Here is a 20058-nt window from a genome sequence, read left to right as displayed (position 1 = left end):
TTCTCCAAGTCCTTGTTCAGCAGCTGCTGCTCCGCTGACTCTGGACCTTTTCAGTTCTCAATGGCAGGGGTAAAAGTGACCTGTTGTGTGGCATGTATTCCCAGGGGATTTCTCCATGTCAGAATGATTTATGCACATGTGTGGGTGGGCCTCCACAGCCAGTGCATGGTGGGCCAGTTGTGTCATTGTGTGCCATCTGTGTGCCATGATAGCGCTAAATTATGAGGCGGTGGCTGGCCTGATGGATGGCGCATGCCAGTGCGCCCTGCCACAGTGCCTGCGAGTCTGGGGGCCGGCCTGAAGGCTGGCGCTCCCTGCCATATGGCTTCCTGAGCACTGGGGGCCCTCCTCCCGGGTGCCTGTGAGGCTGGGTGCCGGCCCATATTTTTTATTTTTTTTTGGTACCAGGAATCGAACTCACAACCTCATGCTTGCCAGGCAGGTGCTGTGCGGATAAGCTATATCCCCAGCCCCTGACCCACTATTGTTGAAAAAGAAAATTGTGCTTCAAGTTGGTGATATTTAAAAGTACTGTACCCCTCCCCCTGCTTTGGAGTAGAGCAGATCACTGGGCCTAAATGCTAGATCTGCAACTTATAAATTATTTAACTTCTGTATACCCCATTTTTCTCATACTTTTGTTTATAAAAGCAACATCTCATTTAGCTTACATGTGAGTGAAATATAAAAGTATATGTGAAACCATTAACTTAGTGCCTGACACATTATAGGTGATCAATAAAGGTAAGTTATTACTAAAATTATCATGTTCTCCCTGGGGAGGCAGAACCTATAGGGAAAGGATTTGACAACACAGACAATAACATACAAATGATAATGTACCAGGGCATACCATGGGAAAAACTGTGTTTTAGAGCACAAATAGCCTCTAAGAAAATCCAAAACATGTTTTCATGTCTTCTAAGCCTTCTTGCATAGTCTCAGGTGGATATCCAGATTATTTCCAGCTGTGATTCTAAACCCATGAATTTCTTGGAATTCAGCACTTGAGATCCAAAGGTAAACAACAGATTGGGCAAGGCCTTCAGCAGAAAAGGCAGTTTTAGTGGCGGGGTCTGGTTTATACTTAAGTGATTACAAATTTCCTTTGACAGCTTGTAGTGGGAGTGGTTCTCTTGCAAAATTCCAAGGGAAATGTTCTCTGGACAGTCTTACTTGTCTTCAAGTGGGCCATCTCCTACATATTTTAATTTTAAAGGTCTCTGCCCCAAGTTTTATTTTCCCCAGATGTCTGATATTAAAAATCTTATAATGTGTTTCATGTTAGTAATGTCTTTTGTTTACCAGGTGAAATAAAAATATTCTTGATGTTGGTCAAGGACCTGCTGGTCAACTTCTACTCTCCTCCTCACTACGGTTACTACCAGCTTGACCCAAGCCCTGAATCTCGACTGTCTTGTTTGGATCTCTGTCTCCTGTGGCTGTATCTATTTTTCAGTTTTGTTCGTAAATTTCTCTAGGAGAGAAGGGATGAAAAGAGTTTGAAGAACACTAATTTAACTTGACTCTTAAAATTTTTTGCCTAGCACAATGCTATTAAAAAGAGGTGAAAAGTAATTATTGTTTTTGGTTTTTAGGACTTGTTTTTTCTTCCCATAACCCAGGATGGTATTGTGGTCTCCAGTATCCTTCCAAGATTATAAATTGCAGGAGTGGACTATGATTGTTTCAGACAATTCCAGACCTTCTGGAACAACTGCAAAAGGCAACATAACCCTGTGGAAACTAAGAAGGAAAAAAATTCCTCAACAGTCTCAGAAACTGATCTTCAGTGGCCAGTGATTTGAGATATAGAAGATTAGACTTACCAAGTTTAAAAAGAGTACAGTCCCGACACAAAAACTATCCGGTAAAATGTACATTCAACTTTGGTGAGTCATTTCTTTTTTTGTTTTGTTTTGTTTTGTTTTTTGAGACAGGTCTTGTGGTGTAGTTCAGACTGGCTTTGAATTCACTCTGCAGCCAAAACTGGCTTTGAATTTGAGACAATCTTCCTGCCTCAGCCTCTTGAGTACTGGGATTACAGGCATGTACCACCATATTGGCCTAGCAGAGTGTCACCTTAGTACCTTGCTAGGCTCCTCAGGGCTCAAAAGTCCCTGGAAATGAGTCCTTAACAGTGGAAAGTTGCTGTTGAGAATCTTCTAAAACAAGTCCATGGGGTTTTGATCTGCTAAACTTTAATCTAGACTAACAACATCCTTCTTTCTCACATTTTACGATTTAATTTCTTTGGTTGTTTCTATGAACTTAACAGTTTAGCATGTAGGGTAAGACCTAAAACTAAATCTTTTCTTCTTCCATTTCCACTAGGAACTAATTTTGAGATATATTCGAGGTAACAGAAAATAATTTCTGGGAAGCAAGTCTTCAGTGAAAAAAAGTAGGGCCCAGAGGCCAGAAGTCGGGACAAGATGTTTAGGTCTGATCAAATTAAAACGCGGAAGCTACTGTAGTGCTTTCCGGCAAGGGAAACAGATATGCTCCATGTGAAAGAAAGCTCACCTAGAATACCACTAGGTTACCAGGACTTTAGTCACAGCACGTTACAAGAATCTAAAAACGACACGAGGCAGGGTCGCAAGAATCGGATATTTCCACGCGCCTGGAGCAAAAAAACCCCGTATTTCAGGGTTTAGGGCATAATGAAACACGCCAAAATATGCTAAGAACAGTTAAGTGACATTTCATATTGACAATAAAGCTGAATAATTTTTCATTTTCCACTGTAAATAAACAACACCGTGAAAAGAATGACCCTTGACTGAATTTTAGAAATGACAGAAGATGCCCGTCAAGAGAAGAAAGAGAAAGCAAAAAAGCGAGGCGGGCGCGCATTCGTAGCAACTCGGCCCGCAGGGTTCCCGGAGCCAGGCAAACAGCTCCGCCCGCGCGCTCCCTGAAGTCTGCAGGCCGGACCCGCCTCAGGGCAGTTTGGCTCCGCCCTACTCCGGCAGGTCCGTCCGGAGAAAACGAGGCGGGACTTCCGGCGTTTGAAAAACTTCCGGCGGGAACCGGAAGATGGGGTAACACACACAGAATCCCGGGTCTCCGGACGCGCCGGGCGCAAAGGTGAGCCGTGCGTCCGCCTGGGCGGCGTCTTGCGGGCGTGCACAACCCTGCGTCCGGGCTCCGGCATTTTTGGGGCCATTTAAAAAATTCAGACCGTACGTTTGGGAAATACCTCCTCCCCGCTTTTTTTGTCTTTTTCAAACAGGGTCTCACTATGCAGTTCAGGTTGGTCTTGAACTCACTTTGTAGCCCAGGCGGGCCTCGAACTCAGCAATCCTCGTGCCTCAGCCTCCCGAGTGCTGGGATTACAGGCTTGCGCCACCACGGCCGGCTCTAATACCCCTTTTTAAACGTGAAAAGTTGCATTACGTTTTTCTGTCGGCGGTCTATAGCTCACAGTCTACACTCGGAAAAATCCCTCTGGCTGCCGCGTGTCACCTGGCGCGTCTTCTGTCTACTTGCAGAACCTCCTATCGCACAGGGACAGACATGGGAAAGCCGGGGCAAACCTAGATTTGTTTTTTACCTGAAAGGATCAGCGGTGGGGGAGAAAGCACCTTTTCCATCCTTCCGATCGTGGTTTTGTCTGCATCAACTGCATCTTCAGCGGGGCGTCTAGGCGGCGCTTGAGTTTGAATGAATGGAAACTATGCAACTCTCCTAGAGCCTCCGTAAAACAGCCTGTGCGGAATGTGAAACAAGGCTAGTTTTGGTATTTGGGGCTCTAGGTTCTATTCTTTTGCCGTGTATTTCTTCTCTGAGTAAATCACATCATTGACTCTCAAGCCTCTTGAGAAAGAACACAGGGCTGTCTGATCTCAGGCTCTTTGCCACTCTCGCATTTTGTTCTAACGACTTGAGAATCTGTGCTAACATTCCAAATACTTCGGTTGCTTAGCTCAGGGAAACTTCTTTGTTTTTTTTTTTTTTTTTTTTGGTAGCGGGAATCAAACTCAGGACCTTGGGCTTGCCAGGCAGGCGCTTGTGCCGCTGAGCTAAATCCCTGGCCCAAGCTCAGAGAGACTTCTTCAGGTGCTTCTTAAGAAGTTGTTGGGTTTTTTTGCCTTTTTGAGACAAGGTCTCACTGTGAAGTTCAGACTGGCCTTGAGCTCACTTTGTAGCCCACGCTGGCCTGGAACTCTCAAGGATCGTCCTGCCTCAGCCTCCGGAGTCCTGGGATTAGAGGCGTGCGCCACCAGGCCCAGCTCAAGAAGTTGTTCTTGTCCACTCTTATTGAAATTTTAGGGTTTTCTGCCCTATTTTAAAATGTGTGTGTGTGTGCCCTCCAATTTATTGATTTGGAATATACTCACATGCCTACAAAGATATCTTGCAAGAGAGAAAAATCTGAAATCACTAAAGATTAGCAACGTTCTTATGTGCTATCACCTTTTTCAGAGATCATTAGGTGCAATGTATGGCATAGTCTGATAGTGATGGAAAATAAATTTATATTCTGTAGAGACCATATTTGCATGTATTCTTGTTTCTTTAGTAGTAGTAGAGCAGCCATTGCTAGGCTGGAAGTGAGTAAAGTAGGTGTGCCCTTCCTTCACGGTGTTACTGAATTAAGGGGGATTTGGACAATAACCAAGTAAAATAATTTTAGGTTATGTTTCATACTACTATGTAAAATAAACAGAGTTCTTTTAAAATACGGTATGACCGAGAAACTCATTTGAGGCCTAAAATGTTGAGATCTAAGGAATAAAACCGACATTTAATGCGCAGGGAAGAGAGCTTCATATAGAAGAAACCTGAGGTGGGAAAGAATCATGCTGGTTGCAGGCACTCAGAGACTCGAACTAAAGCCGAGGAGCTCCACAAGTGATGAACGTGGTTAGAAAGAGAAGCTGTGGTCAGTCTCATAGGGCACCTTATCGAGCCAAGTTTGCTGCTGAGTTGAAGAGGAGGTGGGAAGTCATTGGTATGTTTAAAGCATTGTCTAAAGGATCTTTTGTTTTGATATGTAAAGAATGGTCTCTAGGGACAAGAGAGGAAGCGGGAGCATAGGCAAAGTGCTATTGGCAGTACCCAGATTAGAAATGGAGACTGCTCTGGTTTGAATATGTCCTCCAAAAGTTCACAAGTTGGAAACTAGGTTCCACTTTTATATACTGATGGTATTCATGACTTACTAATAGACTGGCCAGGGAAGATAAACAAGATTGCAGTGTTTTTGGCTTAGCAAATGGAACTTTGGAGGATAATAAGTATGTTCATCATCCTGAGTGTGTGTACGTGTAGCAGAACTTACCAGATTTGAGCACTTTCAACATGTGCGATATATTGCATGCTGGTTGTTAAACAATTTCCCAAGGTTTTGGCTTAGCAAATAGGTGAAGAGTGGTACCATTTACTGAGAGGGAAAGACTAGGGTAGGAATGGGTTTTAGGACAAGGAGTCCTTATCCAGTGTTCTGCTATGTATTAAGTTTTACATAACTGTGTGATAGCTAAATAGTTTCAAGGGAGGCAGTTTATTATGTAAATCTGAATCTTAAAAGCAAGGTTTGAGGTGGAGGGACTAGGATTGTTAATAAGTAGATGGTAAGGGTATAGTCATGATGACTGTTGGTGCTGGATCTATATGACAAGTTGGTCCCATAAGATTATGTCATGCAGCAATGTTCCAGCTGTCTTGATTTGTGTAAGTACACTATGATGTTTGCATAATGATAAATCACCTAATGACTTATTTCTCAGAATGTGTCCCTGACATTAAGCCATACATGACTTTATTTAAAACATGGAAATGGATGAGGTTTTTCCTAATCTAACAGCTTTTATGATATGAAGTAAGAAGACCCGGGAGAAGCGTAAAAGGAGAAAGCAGGCTCTGAGAACATAGGTCTTTATGCTGGAGTATTCATATATACCTCTGTTGTAGATAGTTTTTATAAATAATTTATAGTTGTTAACTTGGTATATAGTCTTTCTCAAATGAATCTGTCCGAAGTTGACCTGTGTGTTCCTACCTGCCCTTTTACAATCATATTTTTTTTCCCAGTTGTGAAAAGAAATATCTCACTCAATTTTCCATGGTACATTGCCCACAGTGTTCCTAATAAATGGTAGTTGGAAATGCTTGTTTTGGGGAAACCTTTTTTAAGGCTAATAGTTAAGCAAAGCAAAAGCCTGTTAAGGGTTTGTCTTTTCCTCTTGTCAACACATTTCTGTTAAGGTTCAAGTGTGGAGATAAAATTGGTCTGTGAGGGAATGTTTTGAGTTAAGATACAAATTTTCCCTACTTGGGGAAATAATTTCAACACTCTCAGTGGATACCTGGATGTGTTGAGCCCTATGTTTACCATGGTTTTCCTACACATACATATGTATAATAAAATTTAATTATAAATTAGGTACAGTAGCACAGTAAGAGATTAATAATAAAATAGAGCAGTTGTAACAATGTGTTAAAATAAAATTGCCAGCCTTACTACTCTTGTACTTTTGGCCATTATTAAATAATATAAGGGTTACTTGAACCCAGACAGTGTCCTATGATGACAGTTGATCTAACAACCCTGCTGACTGCTAAATGGCTAATGGATAAGGGTAGCATATACAGCATGTATACACTGGACACTAAACATTGGACAAAGGGATGATCATGTTCCCAGCTGGATGGTGTGGGGTGGAGATTTCATCATGCTACTTAGAAGAATATGCAGCCTAAAGCCTGTGATTGTTTATTTTGGAATTTTCTGCTTAATGTTTTCAGACCACTGTTGACTGAGAGTGAGACTACAGAAGATAAAACCTTAGATAAGGGAGGCTACTATATATTGTAAGTTGGGGTTTTGAGAGTGGTGGTAAGGTGATCTGGATGGGTTGTTTGATATTGGATTTTACTCTGGGAGTGGTCATATTCTCCAGAGAAAGGCCTTATTCTCCTTCATTGAGGGTAAGGGCTGGCTGGTGGTGTTTGGGTCTCAGTGGAAGGCCAGTACTGGGGGATTTTGCATTAGCATTCAGTCTGGATGGTTCCCATGTGTACTGTTGCAGTGGCTGTCCTTTAGTGTAGGGACTCTATTTTACCTGCTCTGGAGAATACACTTCTAGGTTCTTTCTGGGGGTAGTTGCCTCATGTGGGATAGGATACCTAGAGATACTTCTCTGTGTCAGACACCTTATGTCCAGCTCCAACCCCCTCATGCTTGGTTCGAAAGGTATCAGTTACTGCTTCTTGGGTTTCAATTTTATTTTTAAGGAGACTGCAGGTTTGGTTCTCAAACCTGTCTTGGGATCTTAAATTTTATGTAGTAAAATCTGTTCATTTCTTGGGATTTGGAATTTTGAGTTATACCTGGCAAAACCTAAATTCCTTTGCATCTACTTAGGATTATGAAAAGTGTCATCTGTGTTTTGGTAGTTTTATTTTGTGTATTTTTAAGTCAGTTATTGTGGAATATATTTTTGTTCTTGATGTGGAGATAGGAATTGTTTGCCTTCAGAGGAATAGCTGGTTATCTCAGTACCACTTACTGGATTATTCATTCTACCGTGCTCTGGTTTGAATTGCCACTTATTATGGTTTAAATCTAAAATGTCCCCCTCTTGTGTTCAGAGGTAGCCTCTAGAAGGAGGGGAGGGGTCACTGTGGAGGTAGGGGGTACCTGGAAGGTTGCAATTTGTGCCTATCTCCTGCCTTCTCCCTATGCTTCTTGGCTGCCATAAGTCGAGCAGCTTTCCTTCACCATGTCCTTCTACCATGATGTTTCTGCCTTGGAGCCAACTTACAATGGACCGAACACCCTGAAAACTGTGACCCAAAATAAACCTCTCCTCCTTTAAGTTGTGGTTATCAGGTATTTTGTCACAACTAGGTAATAATACCACCCTGTCATACACTAACTTCGCCTGCTTTGTTTGTTTGTGGGTGATCCTGGGGATTGAACCCAGGGTGTGCTCAGCTATATTTCCTACTCTTTTTTTTTTGAGATAGACTCTTGCTAAATTTCCCCAGGCTGCCCTTGAATTTGAGATCCTCCTGCCTCAGCTTCCTAAGTAAGCAGGATTAAGGGAATATGCCATATACCTAAGTTTATTTATTTTTTTATTATAGTAAAATACACATAACAGAAATCACAGTTTCTTGTTCCCTTAAGATCATTATCTAGAACTACTCATTTGAGGAATGATGACTTGCATAGCCATAAAAACTACTGAAAGGGAGTGAAAGAAGGATGGAAGATTATCCTGTCTTATCATTTTCCTTATCTTCTGGTTCCCTCTAAGTATTGTTCTGCCTGTAGTTCTGCATTTATTGAAGGAGTTGAGGTATAACTCTTGGGAGATCTTGTTTCCTTTTGTGACAGCCCTTTTAGTATTTTTGTGAAGTGTTTCTTCCTTTTCTAAGTGGCTTTTTTTTTTTTTTGTCATTTTGAGACAGGGTCTGGTTATGCAGTTCAGGCTGGCCTTGAGCTCACTTTGTAGCCGAGGCTGGTCTCAAACTCATGCCACCACGCCTGCCTGTCTAAATGGATGTCAGAAACATAGATATTATAAGATATTACTGGTCTAGGAACTTGTTTAAGGGTTCCAACATAATGCATTTGACACATTTTTTAAGTAAGATATCTTATCAATTTAAGTAAATTTATTTACTTCTTGAATTATTTGATTCCTCTTGGTATTTGCCTTTTTTTTTTTTTTAAGACCTGAGCCTTTGTATCTGGTAAATATTTTTGGTAGCATGGTGATTAATCACTTTATTTAAGTTTAGGAACTTTTGTTATAAGAGGCTGTATATCTTGTTTGAGGGATATCATAGCTGCTTATTCAAAGCAGCAGTTATCTGACTGCCAACTTGTAGAGATGCCTCTACTTTATACTCTAAGAAGATTTAGAAGAAAGAATAATGTTGCTTATCTTTGAGATATTTATAATTTGTTAACTGATAGTGTCATCGTTACATAATATTTGCAGAATAGTCAAGCATATAATTCTAGAAAACTAAGAGTTGTTACTCTGACAGAGCTTATATTTTTCAAAAGATGGTCCATACACATAAAGCATTTAATACTTTGGTAGGTTATAATTGCTTGATTTTTTTTTTTTTGTGCTGAGGATTGGCAGAACTTTTATATTTTATTTTGAGACAAGGTCTTGCTAGGTCGATAAATTGCTCAGGCTGGGCTCAAATTTATGATCCTTCTGCCTCAGTCTCTCAGAGCACTGGGATTATAGGCATATACCACCAGGCCTGGCTATCAGCTGCTCTTTTAATTGGCAGTCTATAGCAGGGGAAACAAGTGTTAAGGGTTGGATATAAACTTCTTTTTTTTTTTTTGGTACCTGGAATTGAACTCAGGACCTCACACTTGCGAGGCAGGCGCTATGCCACTGAACTAAATCCCTGGCAAACCTCGTGTTTTTACTATGGCATTTCTAGCAGTAGAACTATTGAAGAAATAGTTCTGAACAGCAACCGTTTTGTAGCCTGCTGAAGTGATCGGACTTCCGGCCACACTGACACTGTGTTCCCTCTCTTCCAGATGTCCTCATTGCCAAGAAGAGCGAAAATACAGGCGCAGACTGCAGTGTCCAAAGATGAATTTTCTTACTTCTCTGAGCCGTAAGCATATTGGTTTATTATGATGGTGGGGAATGGTGAATATTTTAAGAAGTATTGCATTCTGTCACAAGCTTGTGAAGTCACTGTAGTGAAAGAATGCTGTGTCTTTTTCATTTGTTCATACAAATATTTGTTGAACTCATACTGTGTTCCAGGCTCTAATGTTGGTAATAAAGTGTTAAATAGAGACAGAGAAAGTAACTAAGTATATAGCCTATTTAAGCTCCATGAGAAGAGGCAGTTGTTTTTTTTTTTCTTTTTCACTGCTTTAGTGCAATGGTGCTCAATCTCTACACCACTGACGTTGTATGCAGGGTACTTCTTTGTTGTGGGGGTTGCTTTTTGCCTTGTAAGATATTTAGTAGCATCCCTAACCTCTACTCACTAGACATCAGTAGCACCCCTTCCAGGTATGACTGTCAAAAAGTCTTCAGACAGTGCCAGATGGGTGTGTGGGGGAATTGTCCCCATTTGAGAATCTTTGCTGTGGAGGACCGTATTAGGTGCTCTTAAGGTATTTGTTAAAGAAATGAGTGATTACTAGTAGGTGAAAGTAAGTACTATAAAGAAAAAGCAGGGACTGGCCCTGGAGCACGGTGAGTAGCTGGCCAGGCTGTGGCGGTGGATGCTCAGGCAGTTGTTTGGGGGTGTGCCAAGAGGTCTGAGTGAGATCTGGGAATTGCAGGACTGAGATAAGTGTCCCTCAGAGGTCCATATGCAGGGCGTTGTCTCTAGGGTGGCAGTACTGGGACTTTTAAGAGGTGAGGCCCAGGGTGAGATCTCTACGTCTTGGAGACATGCCTCACAGTGAGGACTGTGGGACCTGGGCCTGTCTTCTTTTTCTTTGTTATGTCCTTGATGTGAACATTTGCTTTGACATGTGCTTCTGCCTTTGCCATCTCTTATCCTCATCCAAGGCCAAAAATAATGGAGCTGCCTGATCTTAGATTTGAACCAGCAAAACTGTGAGCAAAAGAAGCCATTTCACTTTATTAAATTAGTTGTCTCAGGTATTTTGTTGTAGTAATGCACAGCTGACAAACAGAAGTGCAGCTTTGTGCAGAGATCTTGGGGATTAGTGTTTTTAGTTACTTTTTCTCGTTGCTGAGACAAAATATGCAAAATCCTAAGTTAAAGGAGGAAAGATTTATTTAGCTCATAGTTTGTAGAGGTTTCAGTCCATAATCAGCTAGCTCTAAGATAGGGTGGCATCACAGATAGGCATTACAGAGGAGAAACAGTTCATGGCAGGAAGAAGGAAACAAAGCAAGCAAGATACAAGCAATAATAGTAGCTTCTTTCTGCCCCTTTTATATTCTATCTAGGCTACTGGGCTTAGGGCGGGTGCCAAAGCAATCAACAGACAAATTTAGTAATCACATACCTCAAATCCCATCATCATACATTCTAGATCCAGCCACCTGTGAAAAAACCCTACCTATGATTGCATGCGGCTTTAGGGGTACATCTAGACACAAACCACAGCATGTGACACAGGAAGGAGTGTGGTGTGTGGGGAACAGCAAGAAGACCAATATGGCCAGCTCAGAGTTACCAAGGCAGAGACAGGAAATGAGATTGGAATGGGTAGGATCTAAGAGGCTGTGAGACAGTGCTAGCGTTTTATTCAAAGTGAGTGGGGCAGCCACTGGAGGATTGTGGGCAGGATGTGACTTGATTTGGCTTACATTTGTAAAATGTTCTGGCTTCTTAGCAGGGAACAGACTCTGTGTGTGTGTGTGTGTGTGTGTGTGTGTGTGTGTGTGTATAGAATACAAGCGGGGGGTGAGGAGGAGGGGTAAGGAAATGGCTGTAGAAGCCTAGGGTTCTAACAGTGAAAATGATAGGAAATGGTCTGATTTTGAAGGTAGGACATGATGGTGATTGATTACATTTGCGGTAGGAAGGAAAGCCTGGCAGCTTGGAAAGACAGGGAGAGGAACAGGTACCCGAGTGAATGTGGAATCAGGAGTGCAGCTCTGGATGTGGTACATTTGCTGTGATGCTAAACCTCCACAGGAAAGTGGTTACGGGAGTCTTGGGCTCAGGGGAAGGTCAAATTGGAGATAAAAACTGAGATTCCAGTATTGGATGATAAGACAGAAGAGCAAGAAGAGAGGGCAGAGGACTTTGCCTAGGGAGGCTCCTTTGAGCCAGTAGGTGGGAAACCAGGGGAGTGGGTTTCCCAAAGGAGCTGCTTGCGGAGGAGCGTCAGAGCTCACCTGTGACGGGGAACGGGCGTTGAAGGGCAGCCTCCGAACTGTTCCTGTGTAACGCATGATTCTAGCACTTGTGTTTTCCTCAGGGTAAGAAAAAGCCCTTTGCTTTCGCTAACATTCCCATGGGCGATAGACTAGGCAGCGCACCTGCTTCGTCGGTGGTGAGCCCGAGGTGGAAGGAGGCCTTCCTCTTTGGTTTGGTAGTACTGTGAGGGAACCCTGGTTTTCTATTTCTGGCTCCTTTATTGTCCACCGGTGTTGTGCTCTTTTGTTTTTTGCTTGGTCTTAGGCTTCGCATCTGCCTGTGAAGAGAACTCAGTTGGAGGAGATCAGTAGTTTGGCCCATCACAATTACGGTTTTCTAGCTGAGAAGTTACCCAGTGAGGTTTTGCCTTGAGGCACAACTTAAACTATTCAAAAACCGGGACATCCCTATTCACCAGTCTCCACGAAGGAAGAGGTCATCCTTCCCACCTACACTTGACCTCTTATATTAGGGTAGAAATAGAATTAACTGGGTGGGGAAGGGCACAGTTTTCCTTCCACACGGTCACATGGCTGCTTTTTCTCTGCTTCTATGTTTATTTACTTATTTTTTTCTTTTCTTTTCTTTCTTGAAACAAGGTCTCCCTATGTAGCCCAGGCTGGCCTCAAACTCAAGATTTTCCTGCTTCAGCTTCCTGAGCACTAAGAGTAGAGACATACACCATTGATCCTGACTTTTTTCCTCGGCTCTTACTGTGAATTTGATTTGTGGTTAGGGAAATACAATAGCTATACCTGATCCTATCTAATCAGGAGAGAAATTCATTCTCTGAAAGGAAAAAAAGGGTTAATACAAACAGCTGGGTCTTGGTGTTGGATTTTTATGTCATTTGGGGTGTTTCCTAGAGCCATTTTCTACTAATATCATTGAATTGAATAACTTAATACAATTTAAGCGATGTAATTAGCATTTAGGCACTTGCTTAGGTGCTATTCATTGTTGAAATTGGAAAGCCCACATGACTGTGGTGTGAGATGTCACCGTTGAATGGCCAGTAGTCCAGGTACCTGTGTACCTGAGGAGAGAATTGCCAAGGGTACACCCAGTGCTAAGTAGAAGATCAGGGGAATGGTAGCAGCAGCCACAGGAGAAAGGGAGAAGGGCAAGCAGGGCTGATAACTCAGGCTTTCAGAATTTAAAGGCCAGACACCTCTGGCATTAGGCGCCTCCCACTGCATCTCCCTGGTGCCAGTTCTCTGCCACCCTAGGCATCTCCTAGGCTTTTGTTACTTCATTTTGTATCTGTCTAGGCTAGCAGGAGCAGGAATAACTGTGGGGCAGTGTTTACAGTGAAGTGGAGGGCAGGGAGTGGCGCTCAGCTCCTTTGTCTCTGCCTGTACTAATTTAACCCAGTAAGTGACTGAAGGCAATTCATGATCTCCTGTGTCATGAACAGATGTGCCACACTTGCTGTCTGGTGACAGAAAGTGAAGAGACCTGCGACTTACTGTGTATGTTAGGGAGGATTTTTATATTGGTCTCTGATGAGCCCTGTTGTTTTAATTCTTTGCAGCTGCTGTTCACAGGTTGGGCTTCTGTCACTCCATTTTATCTTAAATACTTTTGACTATTGTTGTTATTATTTCTCAAGAAGCATGTGTCCTTTTGTTTTTTTACCTCTGACATTTGCTTTTGTTTTTCCTGGAATTTCTTCTGTCCATGTACTGGTAGGTCATCTGCCTCTGAGGAGGATGACAAAGAAGACACTGCTTGGGAGCCTCAGAAGAAAGTTCCCAGAGCCCGGAAGCAGCCTGCTCCCAAGGAGTCCAAACCGAAGAGGGTGCCTCGGGGGAAGAAGAACTCGGGGAACTCAGCGCTGAGCAGTGGTGGCTCAGAGGGTGTGGCTGTTAAGGAGGAACTGGTAGGTGCTGCGGCTGGGTGGGGGCAGGCTGAAGGATTTTCCCCGTGGGGATGCCTCTTCCTGCTTACACAGCGTGGGATAAAGTGTGTAAACGACAAAAATGCAGGGCATTGTTGTCCTTTGTCATGATCTGAATGATACCGCTAAATTCCACCTTGTTTCTTCGTCTGCTTTCATTTTCCTCTCCTATGTCCTCTGCTTATCCTTAGCTGAGTAACATCCTCACCCTTTTTTTTTTTTTGAGACAGGGTTTACTTATGCAGTTCAGGCTAGTTTTGAACTCTCTTTGTAGCCTAGCCTGGCTTTGAACTCACAGTGATCTTCCTGCTTCAGCCTCCCCAGTGCTGGGATTATAGGCGTGTGCTGCCGTGTCTGGCCTCAACTTTTTTTTATATGGTTTTACCATTGGGGCAAGTTCTGTTGTTATCCTGACTATACAGATAAGAAAGCTGAGGCAAGAGAGAGCTAGTGACTTGCTCAAAATACACAGATGGCAAGTGATGGAACCGGTGTTTCCTAGTCAGCATTTCAGAAACTGGTAGACCTCTCATGGGCATTTTACATCAGCCTTGCTCACAAGAGTGGTACATACATCCGGAGTGCTGCTTTAATGGATACTTTGAAATAATTATCACAAGCACTTGTAATTCTTATGGCTAGCAGTTTTTTTCCTTGAAGGCTGAGCTAAGTAGGAAATTAAATGTGAATCACAAATTTGCTTGATGAGCATGGACTCAGAATAGAAGAATTAGATGTGTTCATTTGGGTTTATTGAAGGCCTACTGTGGTGTAGGCGCTGTGTTTGTCACAGTGACAGTAAATACTTTAATTGCACGGTGCTAAGGTATTCTGAAGTAGCCATCTCAGAGCAGGGTTCTCTTACTGGGGAATGAAATACTCAGACTGTCTGCAGAGATTTCTTTTTTCTTTTTTGCATATTGCTTAGGAGAGGTGCTGATCACACTTATTTTTTCTTGTTATCGTTTTTTTCCTGCTCCTCTGTGGCTGACAACTCCCCGTATGCTTGACACATTCTTTCTTTACTTGTGCCAGTTCACTTGGTTAGTATCAATTGTTATATTCTCAGTATTATGTTCCTATCTCTGTTCTTTGTTTTTGTTTTTGTTTTTTTCTTGTCTTGCTGTATGGCCTAATTCAGTCTGGCCTTGAACTCACTGTGTAGCCCACACTAACCTTGAGCTTGTGACCTTCTATCTCAGTCTGTAGAGTGCTGAGATTACAGGCATGTGCCACTGTACCCTGCTCCTACCTCTGTTTTGGTCCATTGTGTTTCAAGTAAAATATGTAATATTCAGAAGGCTATCTAGCGTACATCATTTTCATGCTCACATGGGGGTAGTGGTAGGTGGGCATTAGGGTGAAAATGCTCTCATTGTAGTTTTTTCTCTCTCTTTTTTTTTTTTTTGAGACAGGCTCTAGCTATGAGGTTCAGACTGGCCTTGAACTCACTATGTAGCACAGGCTGGCCTCGAATTTGTGGCAGTTCTCCTCCTGAGTGCTAAGACCACAGGCATGTGCCACTCTGCCCAGCTCAGGGCAGTTGGTTTTTAATCTTCTAATTCTCATGTCTTTCTGTGGTTTGATAGAATAGGTCCATAGCTATTGCTGATGTTGATTTGGAAGAGAATATATTGGATACTGCACAGACTCTGAAGACAGCAAAGACAAAACGGAAAAATTCAACTCAAAGGACAAAAAAGCTAAAAGTTGATGAGGAAACCAGCAAAGTGAGTGACTTAGTGGATGGTACAGAGATACCATCAACAAGCACCATGGGGGAAGGTGTCTGTAAGAAGGAGGAGAATGAAGACGACTTCACATTCGGCCAGTCTCCATTAAAGAGAATGAAGACGGAAACGTGCCCTCAGGGGCAGCCTGTCAAGTTTCCTGCAAGCAACGCCATTAAAGAGGAGGTAGAAATGAACTGGGACATAGTACAGGTATGTGCGGCAATTGTCTGGTGCTTCAGTTGATTTCTTTCTGTTTGAATATTGTAGGGATTATGCTGGCTAAGGGGAGGGTTGGGAATGATTTCTCGAGGTTTTGGTCGTGGGTCGTGTGTTCTTTTCCTGGGTGCACTGTTTTGTTTCATGGCTTATTATGGTATGTTCCTGGCTGAGAGCTGTGACCTTGGTTGTTTTAGTAACTTTTCTCTTGTTACTGAGACAAAATATCCAATGCTCCAAAATAAGGACCGAAAGGTTTGTTTAGCTCACAGTTTGTGGCCGTTTTAGTCCGTAATCAGCTAGCTCCAAGGCAGGGTTTCCTTAGCACAGTTCATGGTGCTAGAAGACAGCAAAAACAACAAGAGCAAAAAGGGAGGAGCATGAGAGAAGACTTTTTCTGTCCCTTAGATTGCATGCAGGCTACCTGCCCTAGGGCGGGTGTAGTACTCCCACCTGTAATCCCAGCACTAGACAATGAATCAGTCACAAACTGTAGATTCAGGTGCCTCCAAAAAGCAACTCCCTATGATTGCATGAGGCTTTTGGGGAGACATCCGGAGACAAACCATAACATTGGTCAAGGTGGGTTTTTGCGCATTGTGATAGTCAACTTTCTGTTGCTGTAACAGATTCCTGAGCTAAATAAACTTAGGAGGAAAGGTTTATTTTGGCTCAGGAGCTTGGGGGTTTTAGTCTATGGTTGGTTGGTCCCATTGACTAGGCAATAGATCATGGTGGGAGTGCATAGTGGAGAAATGTGCTGACTTCATGGAACCAAAGAGACTAAGAGGAAAACTAGGGTCCCGTGTGTCCTCTTTTGGTGTGCCTCCCAGTTGGCCTGAGACCTAATCAGCCCCACCTTTTAAAGGTTCCATCACCTCCCAGTAGGTGGCAGGGCACAGGAGCAGCACTTCAAGGCAGCAGAAGACAGCAAAAACAACAGGAGTAAAAAGGGGGACAGCAAACCCCTTTTCCTCCCTTATATTATAAGCAGGCTACCCACCCTAGGGCAGGTGTAGCACTCGTACCATCTCCTCCTGCATAAGATGAGGATGTTTACAAAGTGGCCTCCTGCTGAGTGGCTTAGTTAAACCTCTAAACTTCTCAAATTGACACAATGTATCAACCATTACAGTCTCAAAGATCACTTGTTCATGAAAGTGACTAACTTTTGGGCTTGTAGGCATCAAACATGCAGGATAAGAGTAGTGCAGGTTTTGATTACAACCTCAGAGGTGTCTGTGAGTATGACCTGAGACTTGCTAAGTTGTTCCCCTGTTAACCACAAGTAACCTTTTGTCTCCAGAATAACCCTGTCCTGAGGGGAGTCAGAACTTGTAGTCTCTGTCCTAGCTGTTGGATCAAGACACCCAAAGCAATTCCTCTCCTTTCTGAAATGTAGAGGGAGGGAGAAAGATTTTCTTAAGTGAGGTGTTCTCAGTGCTGGTGCCTGACTAAGGGACTGTTTTATTTTTGTAAAGGCATTGTCAGTCACTTTTGTCCATTATAAGGTCATAAACTGAGGGCCTTTGCTGGAATTTGAGAATTGCTCCACATTTGTTACTAAATCTCAACGAGTAGCACACTGTGGGACAGTTGAAAACTCATAGTTAAGGATTTGGCCTTCAAAGTGACATAGATGTCGGAGCAGGAGTACTCTCCAAGTAGGACTCCATCTATGGTGATAGATCTGGAGGAGGGTTTTCCAGAGAAAGAAGTCAAAGCTGAATTAGCCAACCTGTGATGTTCAGGGTTCTTCACAGGAGATGGTAACATCCGTGGACAGGGGCACTGTAGTTTTCCCTGAGCTTCTTCAGAGCAGGAAACAAGGGGCTAGCAGGGGCTGCCTAGCCCCTCTCTGGGCGCAGGGAGTCAACCTTCCAGTGCCAGGAATCAGGCCCATTGCCTTCCTCGCACTCAGAGCAGGGCCCAGGCAGTGGCGTTACGTAGTTGTGTGCCCAGTGTCTGTCTGCTTGCACTTGGTCATCCTTGGGTTTTCCCGCAGACGGTTTGGGTGAGCTTAAAGCATTGCTCGTTGTAACAGCCATAATTCTAGCTTTTCTCTTTTGGCCTTCCTGTAGATCTCGATTGTTGAACATAGAAAAAGCCCATGTCCAGCAACTGAGTTATAGGTGTCTGTGGTGTCACCTCAAAGTCCTTCATTAAACAGATGGGAGAGACCCATATCCCCCTGAGAGACAGGTGGGATCCAGTAAAGCATCATCAAAGATAGCTCTCTCTTCTTGGAGAACACTCTAAATACCATAGTTTCTGGGCTTTTCCTGAGATAAAAGTCACAAAAGCCTGTACATAAGGAATTTTACTCCACCTTTATGTTTTAAGCATAAAACGTAAAGATAGTCTCACGATTTAAATTGCCATTCTGTCTCCCTGTCTTGTCAATTCCTAGCTCATACCAAGACAAAACTATATTGCAGTAGTAGAGAAACTCTTCTTTTTTCAAATTGGCAGGGCCAAACCTTCACGGCCTGGTGGCGAAGTCAGTGGAATCTGTGGGGTGTGGTTCTGGAGGTTTCCTGTGGCTTGTTGTGGGCCGTGTGTAAAGAAAGAGACAGCTAAGTGTTGAGTCCCTGGGATAGTGTCTCATGCTGAAGGAGACCCGATCTGAGCCCACAAAACATCCCTGTGAGGCTCAGGTATTCACTAGACAGACCCCTCTCTGAAGCTAGGATGATGCTGGCATCCTTCATAGGAACGTGGAAGAAAGCCCTACTGAGGGCTTTTGATCTCCATGTTGGCCCCACTGACTCCTTGGGGAGAGGTGTGTTGAGTTGCTTGATGGCTCTACCCAGACCTTGAAAACTCCCATGAGATCAGGGTGGAGTCACTGCCTGTTAGCCCTGTTGAGACACTTGATAGCTCTGCTTGTAAGTAGGTTGTGACCACTTGGGAAACAGTATCTCCTACATTTACTGGGATAGTAAAAATTCTGGAGCTTTGTTTAAGGCAGTAGAGATGGGGATTTTAAGAAAAAAACTAAAAATCCTGAGAATGTCTCATAATCACTTGAGTTAAGCTTTACTGGCTGTTCATTTGTTCTGCTTAGGCCATCAGGCATATGTTTTTAAATTACCCGCAAAAGTTAGAAGAAACAAGGAAAGGAAACAAACATGGTGGGGTCCATGTGGCTGAACCAAATAGGCTGCTAGTTACGTGACAAGAAAGATGCTGGCCAGTTATGTGGTGCAACAAGATGGGGGCCCAGACTAAGAGCAGCGTGACAACGAAATGGCCACCTAAGGGACAAGTGCAGACGGGGCTTTGAGCTCAGAAAGGAGTAGGCAGAGACGAGGCTAATTTCCTGAAAGAGTAGCAAAGTATCACAGGGAACAGAAACATGAGATCAAAAAGACACAGTAAACTCTAGGTCACACATGTGGTACCTAAACGCTCTGTTCTGCAGTTGGGTTACTGATAGGGTCTGGCTGTTCCTTACTGACTTGCCTTAGCAACGAGTGACCAAAAACGGGAATGAGAAGAAAGGGGAGATAAGCTTTAGGCAGGACCGTAGACTTCATTCCCCTCCCACTCCCACGCTTATGGTGGGAAAGGATGGGAACAGTTCCTGGTGCTGTGAGAAGAGCGGATGCTCCAGCCTAGGGGAGGACAGTGAAAAAAGAAGGGAAGGGGAAGTGGGAGGGGAAGAACCTTTGTGGCATTTTAGGGGGAAACAAACAAACAAAATGTACCAAAGGGCAGGGCTTTGGGAACTGTTCTGTGCATCTTGTCACACCTCCTTTCCCAGCCAGTTTTAGCCATACTTTATTAGTTCCTGTCTTAGGATTTAGTGTTATCCAGATGTGGGCCTGGAAGCCAGGCATGACATATGCCTGTAACACCAGCACTTGGGAGGCTGATGCAGGAGGACTGTTATGAGTTCAGGGCCACCCTGAGCTACGTAGTGAGACCCTGTCTCATAAAATAAAAATAAAAACACACACACAAAAATACAGATGTGGGCTTGGAGTCTAAGCTGTCTTAGATTCCTTTTTCTAACTATAGCTAAACTGGTTTAGGGTAGACTGTGGGTTGCCCCAACCCACACACAGTTCCAGATCCATGAGTGTTTTAGTCATATCCACTCTCCCCTTGGTGTTTCAGAATTTTACCTATCTTTCGTGGGCCAACGGAGTGCTACTTCTACAGCAAATCTTCCTTGATTTTTTTATTATTTATTTATTTATTTTTAATTTTTATTTTAAAGAGTAAAAGAAGGATAACATAATAATGGGGGGGGGCTTACCGAATTACAGACAAAGTGGTAGGAAATTATCAATGGTTATTGTTATCTACAAGATAGTTTCTCAGGGAAACTCATAGACAAATAATAGT

General features: G+C 43.2%; 1 protein-coding gene across 7 annotated transcripts in view; it reads left to right on the top strand.

Annotated features, from left to right (window-relative positions):
* The window catches only part of Srbd1 (S1 RNA binding domain 1), a 267356-nt gene that overhangs the window by 33038 nt on the left and 214260 nt on the right, over positions 1-20058 (top strand). For 5 of the 7 annotated variants that reach the window (XM_013517551.1, XM_013517549.1, XM_013517546.1 and 2 more), the window contains 5 exons: positions 1599-1892; positions 2335-3093; positions 9533-9612; positions 13549-13738; positions 15346-15699. In XM_013517551.1, coding sequence (XP_013373005.1) covers positions 9533-9612; positions 13549-13738; positions 15346-15699 — 624 coding nt within the window. In that variant the 5' untranslated portion in view covers positions 1599-1892; positions 2335-3093. Of the gene's footprint in view, positions 1-1598; positions 1893-2334; positions 3094-6756; positions 6823-9532; positions 9613-13548; positions 13739-15345; positions 15700-20058 lie in introns of all 7 variants that reach the window. The other 2 variants (XM_013517552.1, XM_013517547.1) reach the window with 2 other exon arrangements.

The sequence above is a fragment of the Chinchilla lanigera genome, unplaced genomic scaffold (genome assembly GCF_000276665.1).
Source record: "Chinchilla lanigera isolate Chin_1 unplaced genomic scaffold, ChiLan1.0 scaffold00040, whole genome shotgun sequence".
NCBI lineage: Eukaryota > Metazoa > Chordata > Mammalia > Rodentia > Chinchillidae > Chinchilla > Chinchilla lanigera.
Note: the sequence above shows the minus strand (reverse complement) of the source record. Positions and strands in the feature narration are given on the sequence as shown.